This window comes from Gopherus evgoodei, chromosome 5 (assembly GCF_007399415.2).
Source record: "Gopherus evgoodei ecotype Sinaloan lineage chromosome 5, rGopEvg1_v1.p, whole genome shotgun sequence".
Classification (NCBI taxonomy): Eukaryota; Metazoa; Chordata; order Testudines; family Testudinidae; genus Gopherus; species Gopherus evgoodei.
The window spans coordinates 15,474,181-15,502,099 of NC_044326.1; the positions used below are offsets into that span (position 1 = coordinate 15,474,181).

At 37.8% G+C, this 27,919-nt stretch overlaps 1 protein-coding gene across 1 annotated transcript in view; it reads right to left on the reverse strand.

The window, feature by feature from the left end:
* Nucleotides 1-5,191: 5,191 nt before the first annotated feature.
* The window catches only part of RNF212 (ring finger protein 212), a 32,445-nt gene continuing 9,717 nt past the window's right edge, over nt 5,192-27,919 (reverse strand). The window contains exons 4-12 of the mRNA XM_030565386.1: nt 25,698-25,754; nt 20,615-20,673; nt 19,662-19,726; nt 19,504-19,573; nt 18,164-18,209; nt 15,510-15,573; nt 12,724-12,796; nt 11,307-11,503; nt 5,192-5,229 (exon numbers count right to left, since the gene is read on the reverse strand). Of these exons, the coding sequence (XP_030421246.1) occupies nt 5,192-5,229; nt 11,307-11,503; nt 12,724-12,796; nt 15,510-15,573; nt 18,164-18,209; nt 19,504-19,573; nt 19,662-19,726; nt 20,615-20,673; nt 25,698-25,754 (669 nt within the window). The remainder of the gene's footprint in view (nt 5,230-11,306; nt 11,504-12,723; nt 12,797-15,509; nt 15,574-18,163; nt 18,210-19,503; nt 19,574-19,661; nt 19,727-20,614; nt 20,674-25,697; nt 25,755-27,919) is intronic.

The following is a 27,919-nucleotide window of genomic DNA, read 5'->3' on the forward strand; positions in this document are numbered from 1 at the left end:
GTCAAGTTCTTTCTTTTGTGCAGGGAGCAGCTAAAATCCTGGATGCAAGGCACAGAGAAGTGTTGGTACCAAGAGTAGCACTATAACAGTGGGTGTAAAAAAAGAGTACTTTTTTTTTTCCAGCTGATTGATTGGTTGGCTGAGTAAATTTGCTCCTGTTTAAATAGTTGTTTAAATGTTGCTGGGTATATTGTGCTGTTTTAAAATTCACTTTTAAGATTTACTTACATCAAAATAAATACACATCCAAAAGGAGTTGGAGTGATGTTAGGGACATGCTTCAGATACCCTGTCCTATATTTAGTAGCAAAGGAAAGCCAGCGCTGGAAAAAGTGCACGTTACATTCCTTTCAAAAAGTAGTGGTGCCACCTGAGGCCTGGTCTACACTGGGGCGGGCATTGGGAGAGGAATCTATCTAAGTTACGCTACTTCAGCTATGTGAAAAATATAGCTGAAGTCGAAGTACTTAGATCTACTTACCTCGGTGTCTTCACTGCGGTAGGTTGACTGATGCTCCCTCGTCAACTCCACCTACACTTCTTGCTCCGAGGGAGTACCGGAGTTGAAGGGAGAGTGCTTGGCAGCCGATTTATTGCGTTTTCACTAGTCACAATAAATCAACCCCTGCTGGATCGATCGCTCAGGAGGTAAGTGTAGACATGCCCTCAAAGTGCTCACAAGTGCCACGGGATGTTCCTATGGCTAGTACAGTACATTTTCACACACCCACGATTGCAACTGACAACTGAAACTCAAAAAGACACAGTTTAGCCCGTTTGTATAATTTGTATTTAAGAAGGAATAAAGAGCTGAAATACATAGAATTGTAGCTAAACAGGTCAGACGAAAAACTCTTAAGTAATTCAGGCTGACCCCTGCATTTTTCAAGACTATACACTACATCATTCCCACCAACATCTTATCTCATGTATTTTGAATATCCACAGTGATGGTGCCTGGACCCTATCCCCTGGGAGTTTACTCCATTGCCAAGTTACTTTGTTAAGAATGTTTTCCTATATCTAGCCTAAATATTTCTCTCCTTCAGGTCATTGCTCCTTGCCCTACCAGTGTCACTAATTCTCTGCTTCCATCGCTATTATTACCTTTAAAGTATTTGAAGACTATAGATCATGCTCTCTCAGAGTATTTTTTTTCTGAATTTAAATATAGTTCCTTCAGTCTCTTCTTGTATGTTTTATCTTCAAAGCCTTGTATCATTGTGTTGCCTTTCTTTGTATGATTTCTAACTTTTTCTAAACATTCCCTGAACTGAGAGGACCAGAACACTTCACAGCTTTTATACTAGCAAGCCGTGAATTGCCTACAAAAATCTGATGACTGAAATTATTTTGTTTAAAGGTAATTTAGCACCCTCTGGTGTACCATTGCTCTATTGCAAATTTCATTTTAGATGAAGGAGAGTGAAATCTCCAGAGCAATAATACTGTATAAGTTTTCATGTTAATGTTTGTGAAGCAATAGTTATGGGTGGTTCAGCAGTTTTATTATTTATGTTTGTATTTAGGATCTTATGGCTCATTGGAAAACTGCTCAGGACTGCAACATGTGGCTGAAATTAAACTTCCATTGACTTCAATAGGAGATGCTTAAATATGAGCATAGTGTTTGGACATTTGTGCACAGTGTATTACAGAGAACACCTTCCTTTTTTTTAAAAGAAATTCTTTCAAATATTTTAATCATTTTTGTGTTGTATAATGCTAAAAAAAACACAAACAAAAATGACAACATGGGAAGTTAACCACTTTAAGACACTCTTTTTTCTTTGCTTACATCACACATGGTTTCCATTTAAGAAAATTATTTTTGCAAATAATTAGTCTGTACTGTAAATTAGATCCACTATAATGTTTTCTTTTAAATTTCATATGACCTAGTTATAAACTCTTGAATAATGCACATATACACAGTTTTAAGTTCTCATCAATCTTGAACCAACAGGCACCAATTAAGAATATTTCCCAAAATTTGCAGTCTCTCTATCAATGCCATTTATTAATTTTGAATCAAACTGGATTTCCCTTTCCTCTTCCTCTAAACTCATTAGCACTGCTGTAGGTTTCAGGGTTGGATTGGCAAGCCACCAAGTGGACTAGATAGCTTTTGACCAACTTACAATATTGAGCAATTTGCAGCAGAACCATAAATAATCCGAGCACCCCATTCTATTCCCAAATCCCTATCAACGTCAATGTAAAAAAAAAAAATTCCCAAAGCCTTACCCCAATCAGTGTTTTGATTTTGAAAAGAGAGATGTTCCAGGGACTCCATGAAGTCCAATAGGAACTTAGCTATTGCTACTGACTTTATGTGGAAGGCACCCAGATACTTCAGGACGAGCAGCAATATAAAACCCTAAGATAGATACTACCTTAGTAAGGGCCCCCAGGCATATTTTCCCCTGTTAAAGTCTCTTGAAAATATCCTATGCTTGCCACTTGGTGCAATATGGCACATTTCATTAAATTACTTTTCAGAAGTATTACTAAGCTCAAGAAATAAATTCAAACTGTGTGGGTGAGCATTCCTATAGAGGTTATGCTGCTGCCTGGGAAAAGGAGTATGGAAAGAGAGGACCTCAGGCTGCCTCCTGCAGGCTGTGTGTGTGTTGGGAAGGGGAAGTTCATGTTGCGCACCAAAAGTTTTGCTGCTGCCTGAGGGGAAGAGAAGGCTCATAGGCCTTCCTCACTACATGCTGCCTTTTAACAAGTGGGGGCCAAAGAATTCTGAAGGGTAAGAAGATTCACTAAAGGAAACCAGTAGGGCTCTAGTGCTACCATTCAAAAGGTAGAGGGGGACAAGTTCAACTGAGGCGCAGTTTAGTTAGTTTACTTTTATAATGAAAAATGGCTATGTAACTATGGTACCTTCCTACTCACACAATCTGCTCCCTGTGTGTATTCAGAGTCAAGCTGATTATTTTATGACAAAGTTTCTATTACTTTTAATTACTGTCAGCTCTGCAGAATCAACAGCTCTAGGAGTGAACTGGATTCTATCCAGGTGTGTTCAACATCAACAGAACTGCCAAGTAAGTTCCATTTGAAGAGCCAACTGTGCAATGTCATTGTGTTCCGTTCTGCCCTCAGTTGCATCTGTGCAATTCCTCAGAAAGCAATGAAGTTCAACAGTTATAACAAAGGGCAGAATTTTGCTTTCAGAAGCCAGAAAGAACGTGCTTGACTTTCAGATCCCAGTATGAGTTTGCAGTGAGATGAGATGATGGTTCAGAAAAATATGTTTTACTTGTCATCTGAACTAATCTGATATGGAAATCATTGAGACCTACTTAGTATGGAAGATTGCAATGACATTTATATAACTTCACCTCTCAGAGGTATTGTAAGCAGATTGGAAGGATATACATTAACTGTCATTTGTTTTAGTGTTAATATCTTTCTGAATCATTCACTCTGGGATAAAATTTTGCCTGAAGGTGAATTATATGGGAATCTTTTCTGCTATTTGAGTTAGAGGAGAATGGGGACAAAACTTTCTACTGTAAAATAAATTAACATAATATTAACCACACATTTTTGAACATGTCTGCAATAAAAACATCTCAAATGTGTAGCTTGAAACTTGCTATGTACATAAGCCTCAGTGAAGCCTTTGCTTGGTTCAACAGTTATAACAAAGGGCAGAATTTTGCTTTCAGAAGCCAGAAAGAACATGCTTGACTTTCAGATCCCAGTATGAGTTTGCAGTGAGATGAGATGATGGTTCAGAAAAATATGTTTTACTTGTCATCTGAACTAATCTGATATGGAAATCATTGAGACCTACTTAGTATGGAAGATTGCAATGACATTTATATAACTTCACCTCTCAGAGGTATTGTAAGCAGATTGGAAGGATATACATTAACTGTCATTTGTTTTAGTGTTAATATCTTTCTAAATCATTCACTCTGGGATAAAATTTTGCCTGAAGGTGAATTATATGGGAATCTTTTCTGCTATTTGAGTTAGAGGAGAATGGGGACAAAACTTTCTACTGTAAAATAAATTAACATAATATTAACCACACATTTTTGAACGTCTGCAATAAAAACATCTCAAATGTGTAGCTTGAAACTTGCTATGTACATAAGCCTCAGTGAAGCCTTTGCTTGGTTTGAAAATTCTTTTTTTAATGTATCAGTTATGAGCAATAGAAAATTGTGTATTGAATTGAAATGTGTTGACCCAGATGTGCTTAAAATTGGATGCTATCAAAGTTGGAATTGAGATTTTTATTCAAACCAGGATAGCAGTTTGGATCCAAATTCAGACCAAGCATCTGAACTAAAATGGTGGAAATTTCATAAGAGCAGTGTTCTTCCAAGACCAAAAGCTGTTCTCAAAAGACCTCTATCACTCAGGCACCCTGCTGGTCTCCAGACCCCCATTCATTATTGTTGTGTTTTATCAGGGTAGCAGACAGACCTCCAGTCTCTTCATGAGAGTACCTGCTGCTCTTTCCCCACTTTACTCTCTGTCTGGCAAGTGCAGAGTGCCAAGCAAATCCAATGGTGGACTTTGTGAAGTATTGAATCTCTTACTTCATTTTACTCATGGGCACAGCAGTGTCTGCCAGAATTTAAAATCCCAGAAAACTTATGCATTTCTCTAGTGGAAGCCAACAGTGTTCTTTTGAATAGGAATCAAGATCTGGTATCCTGGATTCAAATACCACCAAAGATTAAGATGTTATGATCTGGAGTTTTGATCTAGACCCATCTCCAATACAGAGCATGCACACAATAGTGTATACATGCACAAACATTTAAACAAATATGCACTTTGCAGCTACTCATATACATGGCTAGTTTGGTGATTCAGAGAATTTATAAGCTCTCACCAACAGAAGAGTACTTTAAAGATATTCTTATTGCATATGCAGTCATGTTAGTCTTGATGCCTGGTTACAAAAGCATGAATATTTATGCAATAAATTTTTGGTCGAAGATTTTAAGAACAGTAAAAAAAAAATCCATTTCCATTTAAAAGAACTGCGGATGTTAATTAGCAATATTATTTTAAGAGTGTTTTCACCAGGGTGACCTGTTTGTTGTTTTATTCCAATATTACATTTTACAGAAATTACATGTACTTTCCGATGTACACAAACTAGTGGAGGGTTTCTCCAGATGCTTATTGAACAATACAGATTGCAGACATTTGCTTATCTTTCTACTGAACGTCCTCCAAGATTAGTAGATCCTACAATAAGGAAGATATAAAAATACAAAGGTATAAATATTTTTACATAAAGTTAAAGAATTATTTCATTCACTTGTTTAAGTGCTTTTAGAACTCTATTTTAAGAAAAATAAGAATAAAAAATGAAAATATTATAAATATTAATATAAAAACAAAGGAACACGTTGCTGTGAGTTTTGGCATAGCTTTTTCTATGTATGCAAGTGCAAATATAGTAAGTGATTTTACAGGGAACATGAAAAATGAGTCAGTGTACTTGTGAACAGGATTGAGCCCCATACTTAGAATTAGGATTCTAATTGTTTAAAAGACGCTAGGGTAAGACTCTCGTCTCAGTTATACTGGCATAAATTCAGAGAAACACTATTACACTACATTTAAATTACTGGATTTACACCAGAAACTGAGATCAGATCCTTGTTCCTATAGCTGAACCTCAAGATATCTTTCCATTATTACAAATCCAGTTTTCTACCCAATCCTCTATCACCCATTTTTCCCGAATCCATCAAATGCATATGTCATTTCACAAGCCAGATCATAGCCCATGGAAGACATTTCTGGGGCAAATTGCATAATGCTTTTGGAAGATATGGGGGTTCAAAAATTAAAGTGAATTTAATTCTTCTTTCTTTCATTTTGGCTTGTCGTATTTCCAAATTTCAGTTTTTGAATATATCACAAATAGGGCTGTCAAGCGATTAAAACAATTATTTGCGATTAATCATGCAATTAAAAAAATTAATCACAATTAATCACACTGTTAATAGAATACCATTTATTTACATATTTTTGGATGTTTTCTACATTTTCAAATGTATTGATTTAAATTACAACACAGAATACAAAGTGTGCAGTGTTCACTTCATATTTTTTATTACAAATATTTGCACTGTAAAAAAAATAGTATATTTAAATTCACCAAATACAAGTACGTAGTGCAATCTCTTTATAATGAAAGCTGAAGTTACAAATGTAGAATTATGTACAAAAAACCTGCATTCAAAAACAAAACAATGTAAACCTTTAGAACCTACAACTCCACTTAGTCCTCCTTCAGCCAATTGCTCAGGCAACGAGTTTAGTTACAATTTGCAAGAGATAATGCTGACCATGTGTCATAAACAGATAGCTAAGGGTTAATGTCTCTTTTACCTGGAAAGGGGTAACAAACAACACCTGACCAGAGGACCAGTCAGGAAAGAAGACGTTTTCAAATCTGGGTGGAGGGAAGTTTTGGGTGTGAGTCCTTTGTTCTTGGTCTGTTCTCTTTCTGGGCTCTGAGAGTGACCACAGGAATCTCCAGGTTTTCTAATCTTCTGTTTCCAAGTTGTAAGTACAAGGATAGTAAGACAATAGGTTTATATTGTTTTTTTTGTATTTATATGTGTGTAGTTGCTGGAATGTGTTAAATTGTATTCTTTTTGGATAAGGCTGTTTATTCATTTTTTCTTTTAAGCAATTGACCCTGTATATTGTCCCCTTGATACAGAGACCATTTTATGTCTTTTTCTTTCTTTTTTTATATAAAGCTTTCTTTTTAAGACCTGTTTGAGTGTTTTTCACTCGTTAAGGCTAAGAAACGAAGGGAGGGGGAAAATCTCTTTGTGTGAGATTTACTAAGCCTGACTTTGCATACCCTCTGGGTGAGGGGGGAGAGAGATTAGATCTATCGGTACTTGTGTTTCAAGGACTTGAAGCAGGGAGTATCCTAGGGTCCCCAGGGCAGGGAAATCTGGGAGGAGGTAAAGAGGGAGAAGGGAAGTGGGTTATTTCCCTTTGTGGTGAGACTCAGGGCATCTGAGTCTTGGGGTTCCCCAGGGAAGGTTTTGGGGAGACCAGAGTGAGCCAGACACTGGAATTTTTCTGGCTGGTGGCAGCAATATCAGATCCAAGCTGGTAATTAAGTTTGGGGGTTTCATGCTAGCTTCTCATGTTCCGAACTCTAAGGTTCAGATCTGAGTAGGACAGTTATGACACCACGTCTTGTTTACAATGTCACCTGAAAGTGAGAACAGGTGTTTGCATGGCACTGTTGTAGCCGGCATCCCAAGATATTTTTGTGCCAGATGCGCTAAAGATTCATATGTCCCTTCATGCTTCAACTACTATTCCAGAATATGTGTGTCCATGCTGATGATGGGTTCTGCTCGATAACGATCCAAAGTAGACCTGTTCATTTTCATCATTTAAGTCAGATGCAACCAGCAGAAGATTGGTTTTCTTTTTTGGCAGTTCGGGTTCTATAGTTTCCCCATCGGAGTGCTGCTCTTTTAAGACATTTGAAAGCATTCTCTTCACCTTGTCCCTCTCAGATTTTGGAAGGCACTTCAGACTCTTAAACCTTCGGTTGAGTGCTGTATCTATTCTTAGAAATCTCACATTGGTACCTTCTTTGCATTTTGTCAAATCTGCTATGAAAGTGTTCTTAAAACGAACATGTGCCGGGTCATCATCCGATATTGCTATAACATGAAATATATGGCAGAATGTGGGTAAAACAGAACAGGAGACATACAAATTCTCCGCCAAGGAATTCAGTCACAAATTTAATTAACGCATTATTTTTTTAAAGAGCATCATCAGCATGGAAGCATAACCTCTGGAATGGTGGCCAAAGCATGAAGGGGCATACGAATGTTTAGCATGTCTGCTATGTAAATACCTTGCAACGCCGCCTACAAAAGTGTCATGTGAACTTCTTTTCTCACTTTCAGGTGACATTGTAAATAAGCAGCAGTCAGCAGTATCTCCCATAAATGTAAATAAACGTGCTTGTCTCATCAGTTGTCTGAAAAAGAAGTAGGACTGAGTGGACTTGTAGGCTCTCATGTTTTACATTGTTTTGTTTTTGAGTGCAGTTATGTAACCAAAAAAGCCCTACATTTGTAACTTACACTTTCACGATAAAGAGATTGCACTACAATACTTGTATGAGGTGAATTGAAAAATACTATTTCTTTTGTTTATCATTTTTACAGTGCAAATATTTGTAATACAAAATAATAATATAAAGTGAGCACTGTACAATTTGTATTCTGTTTTGTAATAGAAATCAGTGTAATTGAAAATGTAGAAAAACATCTAAAATATTTAATAAATTTCAATTGGTATTCCATTGTTTAACAGTGCGATTAATCGCAATAAACTTTTTAAATTGAAGTTAATTTTTTGGAGTTAATCATGTGAGTTAACTACAATTAATTGACAACTCTAATCATAAAGTTTTCATGGGAGATGTGCACTTTCATCTGTGAAGAATTAACACTGAAGTCCCCATGGAACTCCTACCTTGGCTGTACAAAGCTTGTGGGCTAGCTTCTGTGCAGGTACACCAGCTATCTTCAGTAATTTTTATGCTAAAGTGACTCTCACTTCCTGTGGTCACTGCTGTGTGTTTATGTGGGTGATGATGAGTGTTGGGCCCACAGGGAGTGTGAAGTTGAGGTAGGAATTCTGGCAAATAACGGCACAGTGCTGTGATGGAAATGCTTAGCGATTGGGGAAGGTGATAATATAAGGAAAGTAGCAACCAAGACAATTGCTTTTAAACTACAGATTCCACGGTAGGTGGCCAGGAATATTAATATACATTAAATGCACATAACTGCTCTCTGTTTCCTTCCCCCCAAACTTATTGAGATACAGGACATGTAATTAAAATGCAATAAATATAAAAAATAAAATTTGATAATGTAAAATGTGTATCTTTTCTTGCATCTTCTCTTCTATTTCTTTCTTTCTGATTTCAGTTTATCCCTCATATATGTCACAGCTTCTTCTTTCTCTTTTTGTTCTTTGAAAAATAGCATTTCCTTTCCTCTAATTTTGTCTTTTCCTTCAATTCTGTTTTACTCAAATGATCTGTTACAGTGTCCATTCTTCTTTAATTCCTTTCATCTGTTCTCTCTGTCCCTCTTACTCAACCCCACTCACTGTTTTGTACCCCCTTTACTATTTTTCCACCTAGATCTTTCTCTTCTTCTTCAATCCCCACTTCTCTCCTTATTTTCTTTCTCCCATGAGTGTCATCACTTCTCTCTCTTCCATCTCTGGACTCCTTTCTTCCTTCTTTCTCTTACCTGTTAATATTCTACCCCATCCTTTCTGAATTCCTTCTAGTCCTCCTGCTCAGTCCCAGGGGCTCTCATTCATCAGTTTCTCCACTTGTTCTCTCCAGCTCCTATCCAGACCACTACCAGTTCATTTCTCCCTTGACTTTCAGGATCTCCTGGTTTCTTTTCCACACAGTTCCTCTTCCTCCTCAGGATTTCTCAACTGCCCCTCACTCTCCAGCAACATCCTATCCATCCTTCCAGCTACTACCTACAGCCCCTTCATTACAGATGCTCACTCAGTTTATCCCCACCACTACTGTTCATTCCTGCACAAAGAGAATTTCTCTAACTATGCCAGACATTCCTAAATTCCTTGCTCAAGGTTCACAGCTGAAACCCTCCTCTGTCTCTTCAGGGTTCCCATTCAGCCCCACATTTAATACCTTTGTCCTTCCAGGGCCTCTAGTTCATCTCTTCAGAACACTCCTTCTGCCATATTTATACCTCCAGTTCACCTGGTTCATTCCTCTTCCCCAGATCCTATAGAACTACTTCCAGGATACCCCGTTATGTGCTCTGTTTTCTTTCCCTAGTCTTCACCATAACTGAAACTTTGGAGGAAGGAAGGTTTTGATGTTACCACTGGTGATGTTGGGAAAGTGGTGGGTGGGGTGAATGGAGATGCCAAAGCTGGCTCCAGCTTCCCCCTGCTACTATCCAGGTGCCAGCTGTAGAAGAACCATAAACAACCTCATGTTGCCCAGCATCTGAAGCCCCAGTAACCCCTGGAGGTAGAGTGACCAGATAGCAACTGTGAAAAAATGGGATGGGGTGGGGGGTAATAGGCGCCTATATAAGAAAAAGTCCCCAAAAATGGACTGTCCCTTTAAAAACAGGACATCTGGTCACCCTATCTAGACAACAAGTGCATGCTATTTATGAAAACTAAACCACAGCCAAATAGAACCACTTGTTCTTGCATGTTTATCATCTGCATCTGCAGCTTCTTCAGGAAGGCAAGGCCACTGCTGCTGTTGATTTCAAGACTTTCAGAGAATACCTACACTGTAATTAAACACCTGTGGCTGAGTTGGTTCATGGGGTTCAGGTTGCAGGGGTGTAAAATTGAGGTGTAGATGTGTGGATTTGGGCTGCAGGCTGAGCTCTGGGACCCCACGAGTGGGAATAGTCCCAGAGCCTGGACTCCAGCCCAAACCCAAATGTCTACACTGCAATTTTATAACCCCACAGCCCAAACCCTGTGAGCCCAAGTCAGCTGACATGGGCTAGCCAGGGGGGCTTGAGGTAGACCTACATTCAAATAACATTACATTTTTTAAAACCCCTCAGGGTATTTGCCAAAAAGGTCAATGGTAGTAACTTCTTATTCAAGTTTTTTGCCTCGGAATAATTACAGATTTCAAAGGATTAACTAAGGGAAAAAGAAGTACATTAAAGTTGCCATCACAATAGCAACAAAGAGTCCTGTGGCACCTTATAGACTAACAGATGTATTGGAGCATGAGCTTTCTTGGGTGAATACCCACTTTGTCAGACTCATGTAATGGAAATTTCCAGAGCTCTGACGAAGTGGGTATTCACCCAAGAAAGCTCATGCTCCAATACATCTGTTAGTCTATAAGATGCCACAGGACTCTTTGTTGCTTTTTACAGATCCAGACTAACACCGCTACCTCTCTGATAAATCACAATAACATCTACTAAAGTATTATATGGATTGAATTTTTCAAAACTGGGACTTCACTTAAAAGCAAATATTAAAATTATTAGATTTAAGCTTTTCTGTATCTTTATTATAATATTATTATACAAATTAAAACAAAAGGTATATTCTCAACTACTCTAAATATTGTATGAAAGGCTCACATTGTGTTAATATTATACCCCAAATTTTCCAAAATTATTACTTGTTCATTGTATAATCAATAATTTATATTGTACCTTGAAAACTTTTCAAGGCAAATAATTTAATTTTGATAATTCATAGAATTTACTTGCCTACATGTTGCCTCTGTAGAAGACTGGAGATGGTGATTGGATGTCTTGTTACAGATGCTTGTGAGGAAGGTGGTGTACATGCATACAACTGAGGAGTTCTGAAAGCAGAAGTATCCCATAAGCCTATTCTAGTACTTTGTGAGCCAGATGATGAAGTGAACGAATGTCCGTTATGTGGTATTCTTACTGGTGTTGACCTGTTAATGCAATCAGTGTAGTGAAAAGATCTGAGGCATTTTTATACTTCAATAGATCTAAAAAATTGTTGAAGAAATTCTCAAAGTTTATATTTTAAAGGAAAAATGTATTATCAGTTATTGCACACTACACGTGTATTATTTATCAGAATGTTAGACTGTTAGGTGACATTTTTTTCAAACAACTGAAAGACAAGACAAGTGATGAAAGAGATGAAAGTGATGAAAGAGGAAAAAAAGACATTTTTATATTTGTATTATATATTTTAATATCAATCTGAAAATGTATAATAATATGAAATTAATAGGTAGCAGGTTTAAAACAAACATAAGGAAGTACTTCACACAACGCACCTCCAAAAGTATAACTGGGTTCATAAAAGAATTAGACAAGTTCATGGAGGATAGGTCCATCAATGGCTATTAGCCAAGATAGTCATCCTCTGGGGTGTCCTCCAAGCCTCTGACTGCCAGAAGCTGGACTGGATGACAAATAACAGATCACTTGATAATTGCCCTGTTCTGTTCATTCCCTCTGAAGCATCTGGCACCAGCCACTGTGGGAAGACAAGATACTGGGCTAGATGGAATATTGGTCTAATCCAGTATGGCCATTTTTCTGTTCTTGTGATTCAAAACTATGGATGCAATGCACTTGTATGGTCTGGAACCATATCACATTGTTCTGTGATTTCCACAGTTCATGCAAGTAAAAAAAAATGAGGCTGTCAATACTTGGATGAGAAACTTCAAAGTGAGATGTAGGTCCTGCAGGAAGTGGTTCAGGTGATTCAATGGGTAGCACTCTTCTCTCTGAGTAATTACAGAAGCCATATCCCAAGTATAATGAATGCAATATTGTGCTGGTGGAAGTGTTGCCTTTCAGATGAGACATAAAACAAAGATTTTGGCCACTTTGTTTACATTAGAGACAGATGTTTGTGTGAAAATATCATGACTGCAGGTGCAAACAGCTATATATGCTCTAACTGCCTGTGCAAATTTTGGAACCCATAGTTTCAAAATCAGGCCCTCCAACAAGAATAAAAACATGTATAAATTACAGTTAGCTTGCACAATATCTTTTCTTTTTTGGAAAGGCAAAATATACAATGCAACTGTTACACTGCATAGCTTTATTACAAGGAAAGGCAAGATTTAATTTCATTCTCTTTACAAAAACTGTAACATCTTGAAAAGCATGAGCTGTATCTAGTTACCTTAGAGATCCTGCTATGCTATTTTGACTTGCTGTTAGTCCCGATGATTGACAACCTTTATAAGAAACACTACCTATAATGAACAATAAGTTTAAAAACAATATTAAAAATTATGTCCCCCCTTTACTGAAGCTATCCTTTTTAGAGACAAAGGTAAGAATCTTAGTTTATCTACTTTAGGCCAAATTCACCACAGCTTTATGCCAGGTGGAGAGCGCTGATGACAAAAAGTGAAGGATAGAGGTAGGCAGGTTCTGGCTGCAGAAAGTGATCACAACTAGTATGTGTATGAGGGAGTAACATAGTCTTAAAATTGTGTAGAGCTGTGTGAATAGCTAATTTTTCACTTCACTAACTATATCAAAAATTTAAAACAAAATTTTATTTCAGTTGACCCCAATTTTTTTTTTGCAGTTTTTCAGTAAATAAAAAAAAGTTTAAGGGTTTTTTTTCCAACTGAAATAATCTGAGAAATTCTACATTAATTTGTGAAATGCTGATCAACCCAAATCTACATATTTTGGTAAAAAGAAGTTTTGGCTAAAAAAATTGGCCCATCACTTTTGTTAGTTTCTTTTTCTTGATGTTGTTAATTAAAATATTAAAATAGCATCCATCAAGCTGCTAGCCCATTAGGGGCTCTAAACAGGAACACTCTCCTGCTGAAAACAAATAATAAAAAGTGAACAGGGCTCCCTTTGAGCTGTTCAGGGCCCTAAGCAATTGCTTAGTGTGCTCATGCCTAGTGCTGAATCTTATTTACATTTATGCTCAGTTATATTATTTAATTCATTTCATGCATTTATTTATATTTAAACATCATGACAAAATGCTTATCCAAAGCTCTAGACCAGGAGTCAGCAACCTTTCAGAAATGGTGTGCCGAGTTTTCATTTATTCACTCTAATTTATGGTTTTGCGTGCCACTAAAACAATTTAATCTTTTTAGAAGTTCTCTTTCTATAAGTCTATAACATATAACTAAACTATTGTTATATGTAAAGTAAATAAAGTTTCAAAATGTCTCAGAAGCTTCATTTAAAATTAAATTAAAATGCAGAGCCCCCCCCCAAGACTTGTTGCCAAGACCTGGGCAGTGTGAGTGCCACTGAAAATCAGCTCGCGTGCCTCCTTCGGCACCCGTGCCATAGGTTGCTTACCCCTGCTCTAGACATACAGACATCTTGAAAGAAAAAATGTAGCTTCAGAGGATCTGAACATTTAAATAAAATATGAAATAGATGATAAAATCATTACTGATTATTGATAAGTAGAAATAAAAATATGTGTATTACAATTACAAAATAATGTGTACTGCACACAAACTAAGGACTCAATCTGGCAAGGTGCTGAACAATCTAGCCCTGATCCTGTGAAACACTTAAGCATGCACAGAACTTTAAACATATGAGGAATGCTACTGAAGCCCTGGGAGTCTTCATCTTTGCTCCAGCTATTTTACATCATGTAAAATGGCTAGAGGAGTGAAAAGGGCCCCTAAAAATTCTATACCCAGCTGATGGAGGATTACCCTGGTGCAGGAACTGCAGAACACAGCCGTACAGCTGCCTCCTGAGCACTCCTCCTCAAGCTGTGGTATAAGGAAGCATGCTGGGGATAAGGCTGGAGGTGAAAGGGGCATGCTGGAGATGGGTTTACAGGACACAGCACTGCGGAAGATCTGGGAAACATAGTAGAAACCAGGAAGGTTTCCATAACATAGACATGCCTCCAGGGTTGTCCAGTTTACCTCAGGGACCTCCCCAATGCCCAACACCAGAACAACCCAGTATTGGGAAGCTGCAAAGGTGACTTAAAGCCACCATAGCTCAGGGCTGCCCAGATGGGGGAGCAATTGGGGAAATTTGCCCCAGGCCCCGGTCCCCGCAGGGGCCCCCACGAGAGTTTTTCAGGGCCCCTGAAGCGGGATCCTTCACTCGCTACAGGGGCCCCGGAAAACTCTCGAGGGGCCCAGGCCCCCGGAGCTTCTTCCGCTCCGGGTCGTCATCGGCAATTCAGCGGTGGGGAGTCCTTCCACTCCGGGGTGGAAGGACCCCCGCCGCCAAATTAGCACCGAAGACCCAGCACTTCGGTGGTGGATGGCCCCGGCCTTGGGTCTTCGGGGCATTTCGATGGCGGGTCCCAGAGTGGAAGGACCCCCAGCCGCCAAATTACCACTGAAGTGGGGGGCCCCCACCGCCGAAGACCCCAGGCCCCCTGAATCCTCTGGGCTGCCCTGCCATAGCCATTCCCCATTCTCTCCTCACCTTTGTGCTAGGAGAAATCAACTCTTATGAAGCTTCCAATTTGGACTGTCTTACTTTCATTACCAAGCTTCATGTTTTCCTTTTCACATCAAGTATCCATACTAAGACAATGTTAATCTGTAATAACTAATAAGACAGTATACTAATCAAGTAAAAGGCTGTGCATGCACCACAAGTAAATCACTTCTGTTTCTGAGCACTACATTAGTTTAATTGTTCTCCAACTATTAGCAATGGTTGTTTAGCAAACATTACTTAGTTTATGGGAGGTCACCCACTGGCCAGAAAAAATAAGTACTGAGCAGACCTCTTCATTTCTGCTTCTTAACTAGCTCCTTCTTACTGGACTGATATCTCCACAATACCTTCCTTACAGGTCAGAGGGCTCAAATCAGCAATCCATCCCTATTCAACAAATCACTCAAGCATGTATTTAACTTTACACATATGCTTAAAACTAAGCATTATAGATATATAATACATTATGTCTAGTCAGGTACTTTAAAAAAAAAATCTTACCCATACGTCCATCATGAGGTGGGCTTATCAATGACAGTCTTGTTGGACCAGTCACTGTCTCAGGCTAAGTGCATGGAAAGGTATTAATAATAGAACAATATATGTGCTATTTATTAATGCACTTTAACATTATAGATATTCTATAAAATATTAAGGTAAAACATTGAAAATATTTTGATAAATATTGCTCAAATGTGAGACTACGCTTCATGCATAGTGACTTAAGGCATAATGGTACAGGTGTATGCAGCATTCATGTAGTTTGAATGTAGATCAGCACATATATATGCTGCCTTCATTTTCAAAATGATACCCATTCAGTGATTTCTATTTCCTCTCCATGCCTCATTTATCTACTCAGTAGCCTTCTCAGAATCCTTTTCTGGCAACTAGCATTTACAGTAATTCAACAAAATAGCTTTTTTCAACTGGGCATCAGAGATATTTTCATTTGACATATATGACTATAAAGCAAAAACTCTCAGACAAAATACTGGAAATAGGGTTGATAGTATATATTAGTAACTTAAGGACAAAAAAATTACAAGACTGTTCAGACCTTATGTAAAATACAAACAAGGAAAGATTGGAGGCTAGTGCCACTACAGCAAAAAGTTAAGGCTGTCTGGATACCTAAACTGCATTTGCATCCCTTAAAATGTTGAGATTTCTTTTAAGTGTAACGTTAACTGTAAAGTTCCGGCATAAGGATGATTGAGGATGATTATAACAATCTTGTAATGTTAACATATTGGGATTCATTTTAGAACAGATTTCAAGCATTTTGCTATATAACTTGGCAATGGCATGATAAATCTCTATTTATTGTATTCAGAGGATAGACTATTAGAAACGAACTGCTAGAATTTAACAACTAGTGCTTCAGAAAAACATCTTTGTTTTGAAAGGCATGCAAGCACTTAAACATGCTGTGATAAATGTGAGGTGGGGAGAAAGGGGGGAAAGTAGCTTCCTTTTATGGACACTCAGCCAGCCATTTAGCTATAACATTCTTCTTGGTAGCTGTCCTCTACTTGCTTTACCTGTAAAGGGTTAAAAAGTCTGACTGCATGCATAGGAGAGCATTCTGCATTTTCCCGGAGAGCAGGGACATGGCTGGAACAATGCTGTAAGAGCTTGCACCAGGTATGAAAAATCATCAAATCATACCTAGAAGCTACTCATTTGAAACCCCAGATATGTAAGTAGATCAGGAAATGTCTAGAAAGATGCAATTAGGTTTATCTCTTTTGATAGAATCACAGAAGATTAGAGTTGGAATAGACCTCAGCAGGTCATCTAGTCCAACCCCCTGCTCAAAGCAGGACCAACACCAACTAAACCATCCCAGACAGGGCTTTGTCAAGCCAGGCCTTAAAAACCTTTAAGGATGGAGATTCCACCACCTCCCTAGGTAACCCATTTCACAGCTTCATCACCCTCCTAGTGAAATAGTGTTTCCTATTATCTAAACTTGACCTCCCGCACTGCAGCTTGAGACCATTTGCTCCTTTTTCTGTCATCTGCCACCACTGAGAACAGCAGAGCTCCATCCTCTTTGAAACCCCTTTCAGGTAGTTGAAAGCTGCCATCAGATCCCCCTCACTCTTCTCTTCTACAGACTAAACAAGCCCAGTTCTCTCAGCCAATCCTGTACCCCAACCCCCTGATGATTTTTGTTGCCCTCCGCTGGCCTCTCCCCAATTTGTCCACATCCTTTCCAAAGTGGGGAGGGGGACCAAAAGTGGACGCAATACTCCAGATGTGGCCTCACCAGTGCCGAACAGAGGGGAAAATCACTTCCCTTGATCTGCTGGCAATGCTCCTACTAACACAGCCCAATATGCCGTTAGCCTTCTTGGCAACAAGGGCACATAGCTGACATATGCAGTTTCTCATCCACTGTAATCCCCAGCTCCTTTTCTGCAGAACTGCTGCTTAGCCAGTTGGTCCCCAGCCTGTAGCGGTGTATGGGATTCTTTCTTCCTAAGCAAAGGACTTTGCACTTGTCCATATTGAACCTCATCAGAATTCCCTTGGCCCAATCCTCCAATTTGTCTATATCACTCTGGACCCTATCCCTACCCTCCAACATATCTACCTCTCCCCCTAGCTTAGTGTCATCTGCTAACTTACTGACGGTGCAATCCATCCCATCATCCAGAACATTAATGAAGATGTTGAACAAAACCGGCCCCAGGACTGACCTCTGGGGCACTCCACCTCATACCAGCTGCCAACTAGACATCAAGCCGTTGATCACTACTTGTTGAGCCCAACAATCTAGTCAGCTTTCTATCCACCTTATAGTCCATTCATCCAATCCATACTTTTTTAATTTGCTGGCTAGAATACTGTGTGAGACAGTATCAAAAGCTTTGCTAAAGTCAAGATATATTACATCCACCACTTTCCCCATCCACAGAGCCAGTCATCTCATCATAAAAGGCAATCAGGTTGGTCAGGCATGACTTGCCCTTGGTGAATCCATGTTGATTGTTCCTGATTTTATTTCTTTATGGCTTGTGGAATCAGCCTTGACACATGTTTAAAAATAAGCATGTACTCAAGCGTTTTCCTGAATCAGGGCCTGGGAGTCTAAGAGTTGCTTTATACAATGATTATCAGGTTTGTATACATAGAAAAGAACTCACTTTCCTCATTGGGGAAGGTACAGGGTCAACCTCCATGGATTCTATCCTAGTAATGCAAAATAAATGTGCATGTTGTAATAATAAATAACAAATGTATTCTAATTAAAATAATATTATTTAAAATTATGTTATATCCTCACATTCATGAATGACAAATAATATATTATTGCAGTATTTATTTTACTATTTTACTTAATATAAATAAATTCATTTACAGCTCCTTCACTTGTATAGGCAATAATATTATTCTGAAATATGAATAAAACGTGTTGTTTTAAATGTTATCAGTTACAGGTTATGAGATATGCTCTGCTGTGAAAACATGGAGAGTTATGATTGGGATTTTGAAAAGAGCCTAAAGGAATGATTTGCCTAATCCCTTTGAAATTTAATGGGATTTGGGCATCTAACTCTTGTAAGATCCTTTGAAAATCCCAGTTTATGTGTATAAATGAGAGGAAAGCAGATTAAAAACAGCATTAGAATCAGATATGAAAAATATGGCCAATATTTTAAAAAGTGATTAATAATTTGAGGTTGCTAACTTGAGACACATTAAGGGGATCCCGATTTTCAGAAAGTGCTGATCTCCCACACTCTGAAAATGAGACCTCTTTAAGTCACTTCAAATGGAGCTCCAAAAATTAAGTGTCTCAAAATCAAGTGACTACATTTTTGAAAATCTTGATCAACTTTTTAAGAAATTAATGTTCATTGTATTGTCATGTACAACTTAAATATTAGAAATGCAGATTCTGACGTGATATTGGTCTCTCTCGGACCAAATTCTGCTCTGAATTATAAATTGTGCAATTATATCAAAGACAATGTGGGGTTTGCACAGAAATAAGTCCATAAAGAATTTGGCTTGAAATTATTTTAAAGATTGAAATGAAAATATAGGTAGGAATTATGGTCCCAATTCAGCATGGCTTAAGTAAATGCCTAACTTTAAAGATGTGAGTAGATCCACTGAAATCAGTGAAACTACTCAGATGCTTATTGTTGGGCATATGCTTTAATACATTGCAGAACTGAGACCTATACCAGTAATACAACAATATTTAGTATATAGCAGATTAAACTAATTGCATCCTGAATTCATTGACTACTGTACCATAAATAGCTGTTTTTCTCATCAACTCTTTAGTCTCACTACTGAGGAGAAACTAGATACTAAAATTAGAATATACATTAGTGTTTGGACTCACAGCCAACAAGACATATACTTTTCTAAAGTAATAACACAAAGTAAATATAAGAGGCTTTGGACAAATACTAATTTTAAACCTCTTATTGTTCCTAAGGTTTTCAGTGATAATTAATAGATCTGTACCTACATTTCTGAGGTTGATGGGCAGTTGGAATGAGGTATGTATGGAGAATATCCATTCTGTTTTGCTGAGGAAACTAAAATAATTAAACTGAATGTTAGAGCAGTGTTACAATCAATCGTACATAATTCATCGTTAATGTTTTAAATTAGTATTTCTCTTACTGGAAATGGGATTTCTAACTGTAGAGGAAACTGACGGTTGAATAGTTTGTTGGGGAGGCCTCATGCTAAATGCAAAACAAAAGTTACAATAGACACAAATTAAACAAAAAATATGTTTGAGTTATATTACTACCATCTATTGCTCTTTTAACATGCCAAAGTTACTCATAAAAATGCATACGATTAGCTATAAAGTCTATTGTATGTATATTATATTGTCCACACCAATCCCTCCATGCACAGCAATATCTACTAATGGTAACATCTGGCAGACTATCTTATTAAAGGGCCCAATATTAATGTACAAATAATTGCAATTAACTCTGCAACCTTAGTTTTGTGAATTTCTTTAGCCTTTTTAAATAAAATTTTCAAGAAAAAATATTGACATGCATGTGTTTATTCATTAACATATCATCCTGCATATGGGATGCAGGAAGTTCTGATGTTAGCGTTTCTGAACTTCTAATGTCCACTGGAATCCTTGTTGGGTATAGAAGCTTTGTTCAGAAAACAATAAGTCACATGGACAACTTACCAGGCCCATCAGACTTTTTGCGAACATTTCTAGTTAACAAGGTGAAGTTTTAAAAATTGACTTTAAAAGTACACATCATACAAAAATGCTTGTCACATAGTACAGCAAGTCATTTTCAAATGCACATCCATTCAGATCTGAGTCATTACCTGGTACAAACATAAAATATGGACAGCAAAAAAATGTTAACTTCTTAGAAAACTTATTGATTTTAATGTTAAAATAAGAAGCTTGTTTCCTGGCATGTTATGTTCATGTGGGAAGAGGTAGGATAACAGAAAACTTCATTCATTCATTCATTTCTAGAAAGCTAAATAATAACTTCATCTACTCACACAAGTATGCATCATAGGAGAGAGAGGCAAATAATACAAAGCATACTTCAAACTTATCTTTGCTATGCTAAGCCTCTTACCACTGAATCTGATGTATCTGTTGTGTCGCTTTCTTAAGAGATTCTTCTAATTTTGCAATCTATATGATATAAACAAAGACATAGAAATTCCATTTGTGCGAAACACAGTTTGATTGTCAAACACATACTTTTATAGAGAGTTTACTGACTGAATCACATTTATTCTTAGATACTATTGTCATACCAGTCCACGGAAAGAGTCATTATAGTAATTAGTATATGGATCTATTTTATTTCTGAAGATCTACATGTCCATGTTTTTTGGCCGACATAAACTTAAATTTTGATTCTAGAATGCACTGACATGTTACAAAGCTTTGGTAAAGTGGTGCTGAGAAGAGAGTTTAAAGGAAGTTTGTTTCTATCTTTCTTCTAATTTTTGTCCCTGATATAAAATTGGAGTGAATAAGAATAGAAATAACTGAAAAAGCCCAATATAAAAGTGTTATCACAGATTTCCTTTCTGAGATCTGAAATGCAATTAGCTTTTTAGAGTCCTTCTTTATACTTTGACTTGATTAAAAAAGAATTTTCAAGAGATACAATAGATTGTACTACACACACACAAAATACATTAAAAGAACATTATTAAGATTTGCAAAGTCAAGCACTCTAAAGGTTACAAAACTGCTAATGAATCATGTGCATGTAAATATGAAATTTTTTTTCAGTCTGCTTTTGTAGATATCTAGGAAATCAAACATTCGCACAAAAACTATAATAAAAGAACATTATTAAGGCTGGGGGCTTATGGAAAAATAGTATGTAATCAGGCTAGGTGTGTCAGATTAGTCACACAGAGACAGAGGAAAAATGGACGTGAACAACAATAATAATTTTATTGGTAAAAAAGGAATGGAGTGTGTCTCCAGTATTTGGTAAAGATGTGCTGCAGTATTCGTCACACAGCACACACTTAGTAATTACACATTATAATGCAGTGTAAGCTTTCCACCACAACTACCCTTATTTTTTTCTTTTTCTGCTTTTTAACAATTTTAAAGCCATTAAACTATTTTTTAAAACCAACTACAAATTTCAACATGTGTCCATCTTCTATTTACTGTCCATTCTTAAATCATACTGTTTATTTTAACTATATGGTCAGAACAGGTAACAACTTGGTGACTAAGCTGCCTTTTATTTGCAGCAGTTGTCTCTGGCAGTTCTGGAATAGGTGAATCATCTCCTTCTGGTTCTGCATCTGCAGCTTGTAGAGTTTGCTCTGTTGATTGTTCAAACTCTGAACAAACTGAAGATGTCAATAGTTTCTGTTGAACGCCTCACTATCTGTCTCAATAGAGTATACCAGGGGTCGGCAACTTTCGGCATGCAGCCCATCATGGTAGTCTGCTAGCGGGCTGCGAGACATTTTGTTTACATTGACCATCCGCAGGTCTGGTCCCCCTGCAGCTCCCAGTGGCCGTAGTTTGCCGTTTCCAGCCCAGGGGAGCTGCTGGAAGCTGTGAGCCTCAGTGACGTGCTGGCGGCTAGTTCCTAAAGCTCCCATTGGCCGAGAACTTTGAACCACAGCCACTGGGAGCTGCGGGGCACCATGCCTGCAGACACTCAATGTAAACAAAAAGTCTCGCAGCCCGCCAGCAGATTACCTTGATGGGCTGCTTGTCAAAAGTTGCTGACCCCTGGAATACTCTATTGGTCTCTCTCGGACTAAATTCAGCTGAGATGCGAAATCATGCACACTGTTCCTTCCAATATGATGGTCTGTCAAAGATGAAGCTCTCTCATGCATGTGGAATTATGATGACATTCTGCAGTTTCTATTGTTACTCTGACACCATGTCAGCTTAGTCACACAGACAGAGAAAAATGGATACTAGCAACAACAACTTTATTGTAAAAAAAAAAGTAGACTGTCTCCAGATTTGAGCACTCAGAGATGTGCTGCAGTAATCTTCAAACAGCACCACCTAGTGACTAAGCATGATAATGCAGTTTAAGCATCCATCACAATCATGTAATTAAAGATTCTATCATAGTGCATATGCATAAATAGGTTGAATTAAGGTTGCACAAACAAGCTTAATTCTGGAATTTCCTAACTTTGGAGTGTTTGACTTGCAATCTTAATGATGTTCTTTTAACATAGTTTTTTTAATATAATTTCCCAGGTTTCTATAAAAACAAACTGAAAAAAACCTCTGCTAATGGAATAACTGGTAGCAATAGCAAATTATCCTCTGTGACACCCTATACTCTATGTGACACCCTGTACCTCTTTTATATGGTTATTATGATATGTTTTGTAGAAAGTATGCCTTGTGAGGTATCATTTAAAAACACATAATCTGCTGAACATCATTGTACTATTAAGATGTGTGTAACATCACTGCATTTACAATTATGAGATTTTTACTATATGATTGTTACTGAAATATATTGTAGTACTGGATAACTCCCACCAACCATTTTCTCAGAGAAAAAGGCACACTGGAAAGCCAGAAAGGTGCTAAAGAGCCATTGCCTCTTTAATCAGACATTCCCTGTGGGGGAGGGAGGTGTGAACAAGAAAGTTACAATTCATCTGAAGGAAATCTTGGAGTTCACGTACACAATGGAACTGCCTGGCCCTATGATCCAGCAAGGATTTTTCCAACATAGAAGTGTTGGAGTATAAGAAGGGGAAAAATTCCTCTAGCCACCTCTCTTCTCTCCACCTTATATCACTCTGCTCATAACATCAATGAATACCTGAAGAACACTGAAGTAAGGGGAGTGGTCACAGGCTGAAAGAAAATCCAGCCTGCGAACTGAGAACTGAGAATTGCTTGCAGCATCTGGTGGTCCTCAGAGTTATTCTGGGTAGCCCTGAGAGACTTTGGGGAAACTGGCAGATTACAACATCTCTGCTACCATTTGGAATTATAGACAGTGACTCACCTGTCCATACATTATACCTGCTTTGACCTCTCAATAACTCTCATTTCCTTTTCTTAGCTAATAAACCTTTAGTTAGTTTACTATAAAATTGGCTACCAGCATTGTCTTTGGTGTAAGATCAAACTTATCTAGGTAAAGTGATTAGTTTCTTGGAACTGGAAGCAACTTGACTGCTGTGCGATTTTTTGTGTAAGTAACCATTTCATCGCAATGTCCAGTTTGTTTAGGTGGCAAGATAGACTGGAGAGTCTCAGGAGTCTGTGACTCCATGGTAAGACTAATATAGTGAGCCAGCAGTTCACATTTGTTACTGGCTTGGTGAAATCTAATTATAGACTACACCACCAATTTGGGGTGTCTGTCCTGTTTTCTGACGATCTGCCCTGAGCAGGGCCGTCCTTAGGCATAGGCAACGTAGCCAGCTGCGTAGGGCATCTGAAAATTTGGGGCACCACTGGGTCTTAGTGTCCACCGCTTGTTTTCCTATCCCTGTTCTGACCCTTCCTGCAGGCTCCCACAGATGGCTGCTCTAGCCTGGTGAGTCTTCCTTGGGAGGGAATCTAGTAGTTAAAAGTGAAAAAACCTCCAGCCTGCCAGACCTATTAGCACAACATTGAAACTGTTAAAGAGACATTCAAGGGGTAATAAAGCCATTTAACAGGCATTTGCCAACCCCAAGGTATATACTGACAGGTTTCAGAGTGGTAGTCCTGTTAGTCTGTATCAGCAAAAACAAGGACGAGTCCTTGTGTCACCTCAAAGACTAACAAATTATTTGGACATAAGCTTTTGTGGACTAGAACCCATTTCATCAGATGTCCACGAAAGCTTATGCCCAAATAAATTTTTATACTGTCAGTTTCTGATTTTACTGACAAAAACAGTTGTGCATTAATGTAATATTTACACAGAACATGTCAGTCTACAGGACCTTAGTTTAAAATTTGCTTTAAAAATATTTCATTAGTGAGCTGGTGAAGGTTATAAAATCAAATTTCTAAAAAATGCTTCCATAGAGTTTTAGATGCACAATCATCTTTAGCCTTAAATGTGTGGATCTTCAGACATAGTTTTTTAAATAAATCCTTCAAAAGACCTCCCTTATCTAAAATACACATTTTAATTACTATAGTTAAAAAAAAAGTGCTTCCAAGTCTTCCTGTCCTTTCTGTCCATCCCTTCACCACCTCTCCCCCCACACCCCACTGAAGAGAGCCCTTAAAGGGACAACAGTCCTTCCCTTCCAGATAGCTGGACAAAGAGTTCCCTTTCTTTACTTCTGACTATCCGATAAACTAGTTTTAAAAGAACCCTCCAGCAAAATCAGTACCTTAGTACTTGTTATTCCTAAAATCTTTGGAAACATATTTTTTTAAAGTTGGTAAAATTTCATAACCATGTCTCTTGTTATGGAGATCACACAAAGTAAATTACTGTTCCCTTTTTCTAAAAGCAATGAACATTGTTATGAACACACTAAACCTCTCTGATTAATTTAAAAGAATGTCTTTGTTTCAGTGAGTTAAATATATAGTAATCTGGAACGCTGGCTTAAGATTTGAGTACATTTAAAATATAAATTCAGTTTAGAAATACTGATGAAGAAAATGTAAAACAGAGAAGAGCTGCATCATGTATTCCATTATATGTAATGTTGTATTCAGCAGGACAGCTGACTCACCCTTACTATGAAGTTTTTGCAAATAAATCTCTGACAAACTTCAGGGCATATCAAAAAACCTGTGACTGACATTTTTTATTCCCAAATTTTAGTGCTTTTAATTAGGTACTTTCTTCATGTCCATTCTGCATGAGGGAGAGTGCTTGGAAGTCTCTGCAGGGAACTGTGACTCTCCGCCACCATGAGGCAGGCTGGGCATCTCATTATCCTTTGCTGTCAAGTCCCTCCTCCCCCTCCCCCACCAGGCTGTGAGCTTGGGCTGCCATCCGGCATAGGGGCACCGGTTTAATAATACTGCGTAGGGCCCCATAAATCCTATGGATGGCCCTGGCCCTGAGGTAGGCATTCATGGTTGTGAATGACTCCAGACACCATGACAAGTGCTAACAACTCCCTCTTAATAAGTAGGAAAGTCCAATCAAAATTTGTTTTCTAAATATAAACAAAGAAATAAGGCACACAAAACAATCCTTCTTCCTACCCAAAGTCAAGCTTAATTACCTTTCCTCTGTAGTATGCTAATAAGCGTCTTCTCTGTTTTTCTTGAAATTCTGAAATCTAAAAATAAAACTTGTGTAGTAGTGGTTTTCAACTAATTGTATGGACAAGTTGAAATCACTTCAGTTATAGTACATTTCTACAAGATGAAGGAAAAAGAAACTGAAGTGATTTCCATTTTTTTGTTATATGTATTTTATATATCATTTAGGTCCAGATCCAATAAAAATACTCTTCAGTTATATACCAGGGTGGCAACTAAAAACTTGTAAAATGAATATGTTTGAATCTGGAGCAGCCTGCCTAGGAGATGGTGGACTTATTTTATTGAGTTTGTTTTTAAGACCATGTTCAATGACAAGGGAGAAAAAGAGGAAGTGTAGTTTTCCTACATTGTTTGCCCAAAATGTATTCAATATAGAGTTAAACACAAACACTAAATAAAATGGCAATATAAAACATACTATGTCTTGTAGCTTGTCTTGTTAAAATATAGTTCAAGTGTGATGCATGGCTAGAAAGGGTTTAACATCCTGCAAAATAAATAACCTTCAAAAGACGTGTGAGGAGATAATGTTTGTGTTTTTGTGTATTTACATATGTATGAGCAGGATCAACAATGTAATCAACAGTCCCTGTCTTTGCTGTATTCTGATAATTCAGATTTGTAAACATGGGATCTCTCAGTATTCGTCTCTCTTTGAAATGTACTGTGAATGGTGGAGGAACAAGTAAATGGCCTTAAGTTAATTCATATAGACAAGTACCAGTGGTGGACTTCCTTCAAAGTCATCTTAATTACCTTTTGTTCCCTGAGGAACTCCAACTTGTCAAAAGACATGAAACTGAAAAAAAGATCTTTGGGTCCTGATTCTGTCATCTCAGATCTGCTCAGGCTTCATCAGGGAAGTTTGAGTTGCAAGGCTAAGGTCTCAGTTATTCTGCTCCACCCTGAATATGATATTTGGACATTGGACTATAACCTATGAACTATTTCTAAAAGAACTCTTTGCAACTCCAAATCTCACCCCCTCTGCTATGAATCTGCACCTAAATGAATTGAACTCATGTCTGTTTGTATATTGATCTTTTAACCATACTCTCTCTCTTTTGTTTTTTAATAAAGCTTAGTTTAGTTTATAAGAATTGGCTGTGGCGTGTATTGGGTAAGAGCTGGAATAGTCAATAACCTCTTAGGTAATGTGTCCGATCCTTTGGGACTAGTAGAACCTTTTATTTTATATGATGAAATAAGATTTTCAGAAATTGTCATATTTGACTCAGGTACCTAGATGGAGGCCTGAGACTGGATCACTTTAAGGGAACTGTGTTATTTGAACATCTGAGTAACCAGTGAGGTAATAAAGAAGCTGTTATATGATGGCTGGGTAAATGTAAGTATTTGAATATCCAAGCTTTTTGGCGATTGTCTGCCCCATTCTTTGCAGTTCACCCTAACTGAGTGACCATAGCTGGCCCCCATTAGGACCCTGGTCACAGTGAGACATCCTACTTAGTTGTTACTTTAGTCAGTAGTGACTCTTGCTAAACACAAAGAATAATTTCATACTACTTGGAAACTGCCATATTGTGGCAAATCTCACTAATATGAAGTAGCAGAGTATAAGTTTAAACACAATAGTATCAGTTTTATTTTTACAGTTGGGTTAAACACAATATATTTTTCCAGTAGCTGGAAAACTAGGCCATGTCAGGTATATGTTGTTTTTGCTTCAGAACTCATTGAAAGGCAGTAAAAGAACACACAACCTAGTAGTGAATTTCATAATCTTTTTTATAAAAATAGCATTTTATTTGGGGCTTGACAAATCTGTTTGTCAAAATACTAATGTGGCTAGAATGTGATCTGTAATGGTCCGTGCAGACAGCACTTCTATCATAGGTGGAAATGTATCTTTATCTTAGGTTTAAGTTGTCTTATTTTTATATTACGTTGTTGTCATCATTGTGGGGGAGGGGCGGCTAGGAGGATGTTCAGTCCTGTCTCTGGGTGCTGGAATTGTTATTTGCAGTGTTCCAATAAGTACTTTTATTTCTATAAGCAATATTACAATGTCTAGTCTGTGAGACCAGGCTCATGGTGGGAATGGGTGTAAGATAAACTGTTAATTGCACATATCAGCTGGGCTGGAAGAGAAACAAGTGACCATATACTAATTTCTTGTGACTGTGTCAAAATGGCATGAGGTGTTTTGGCAGTAAAG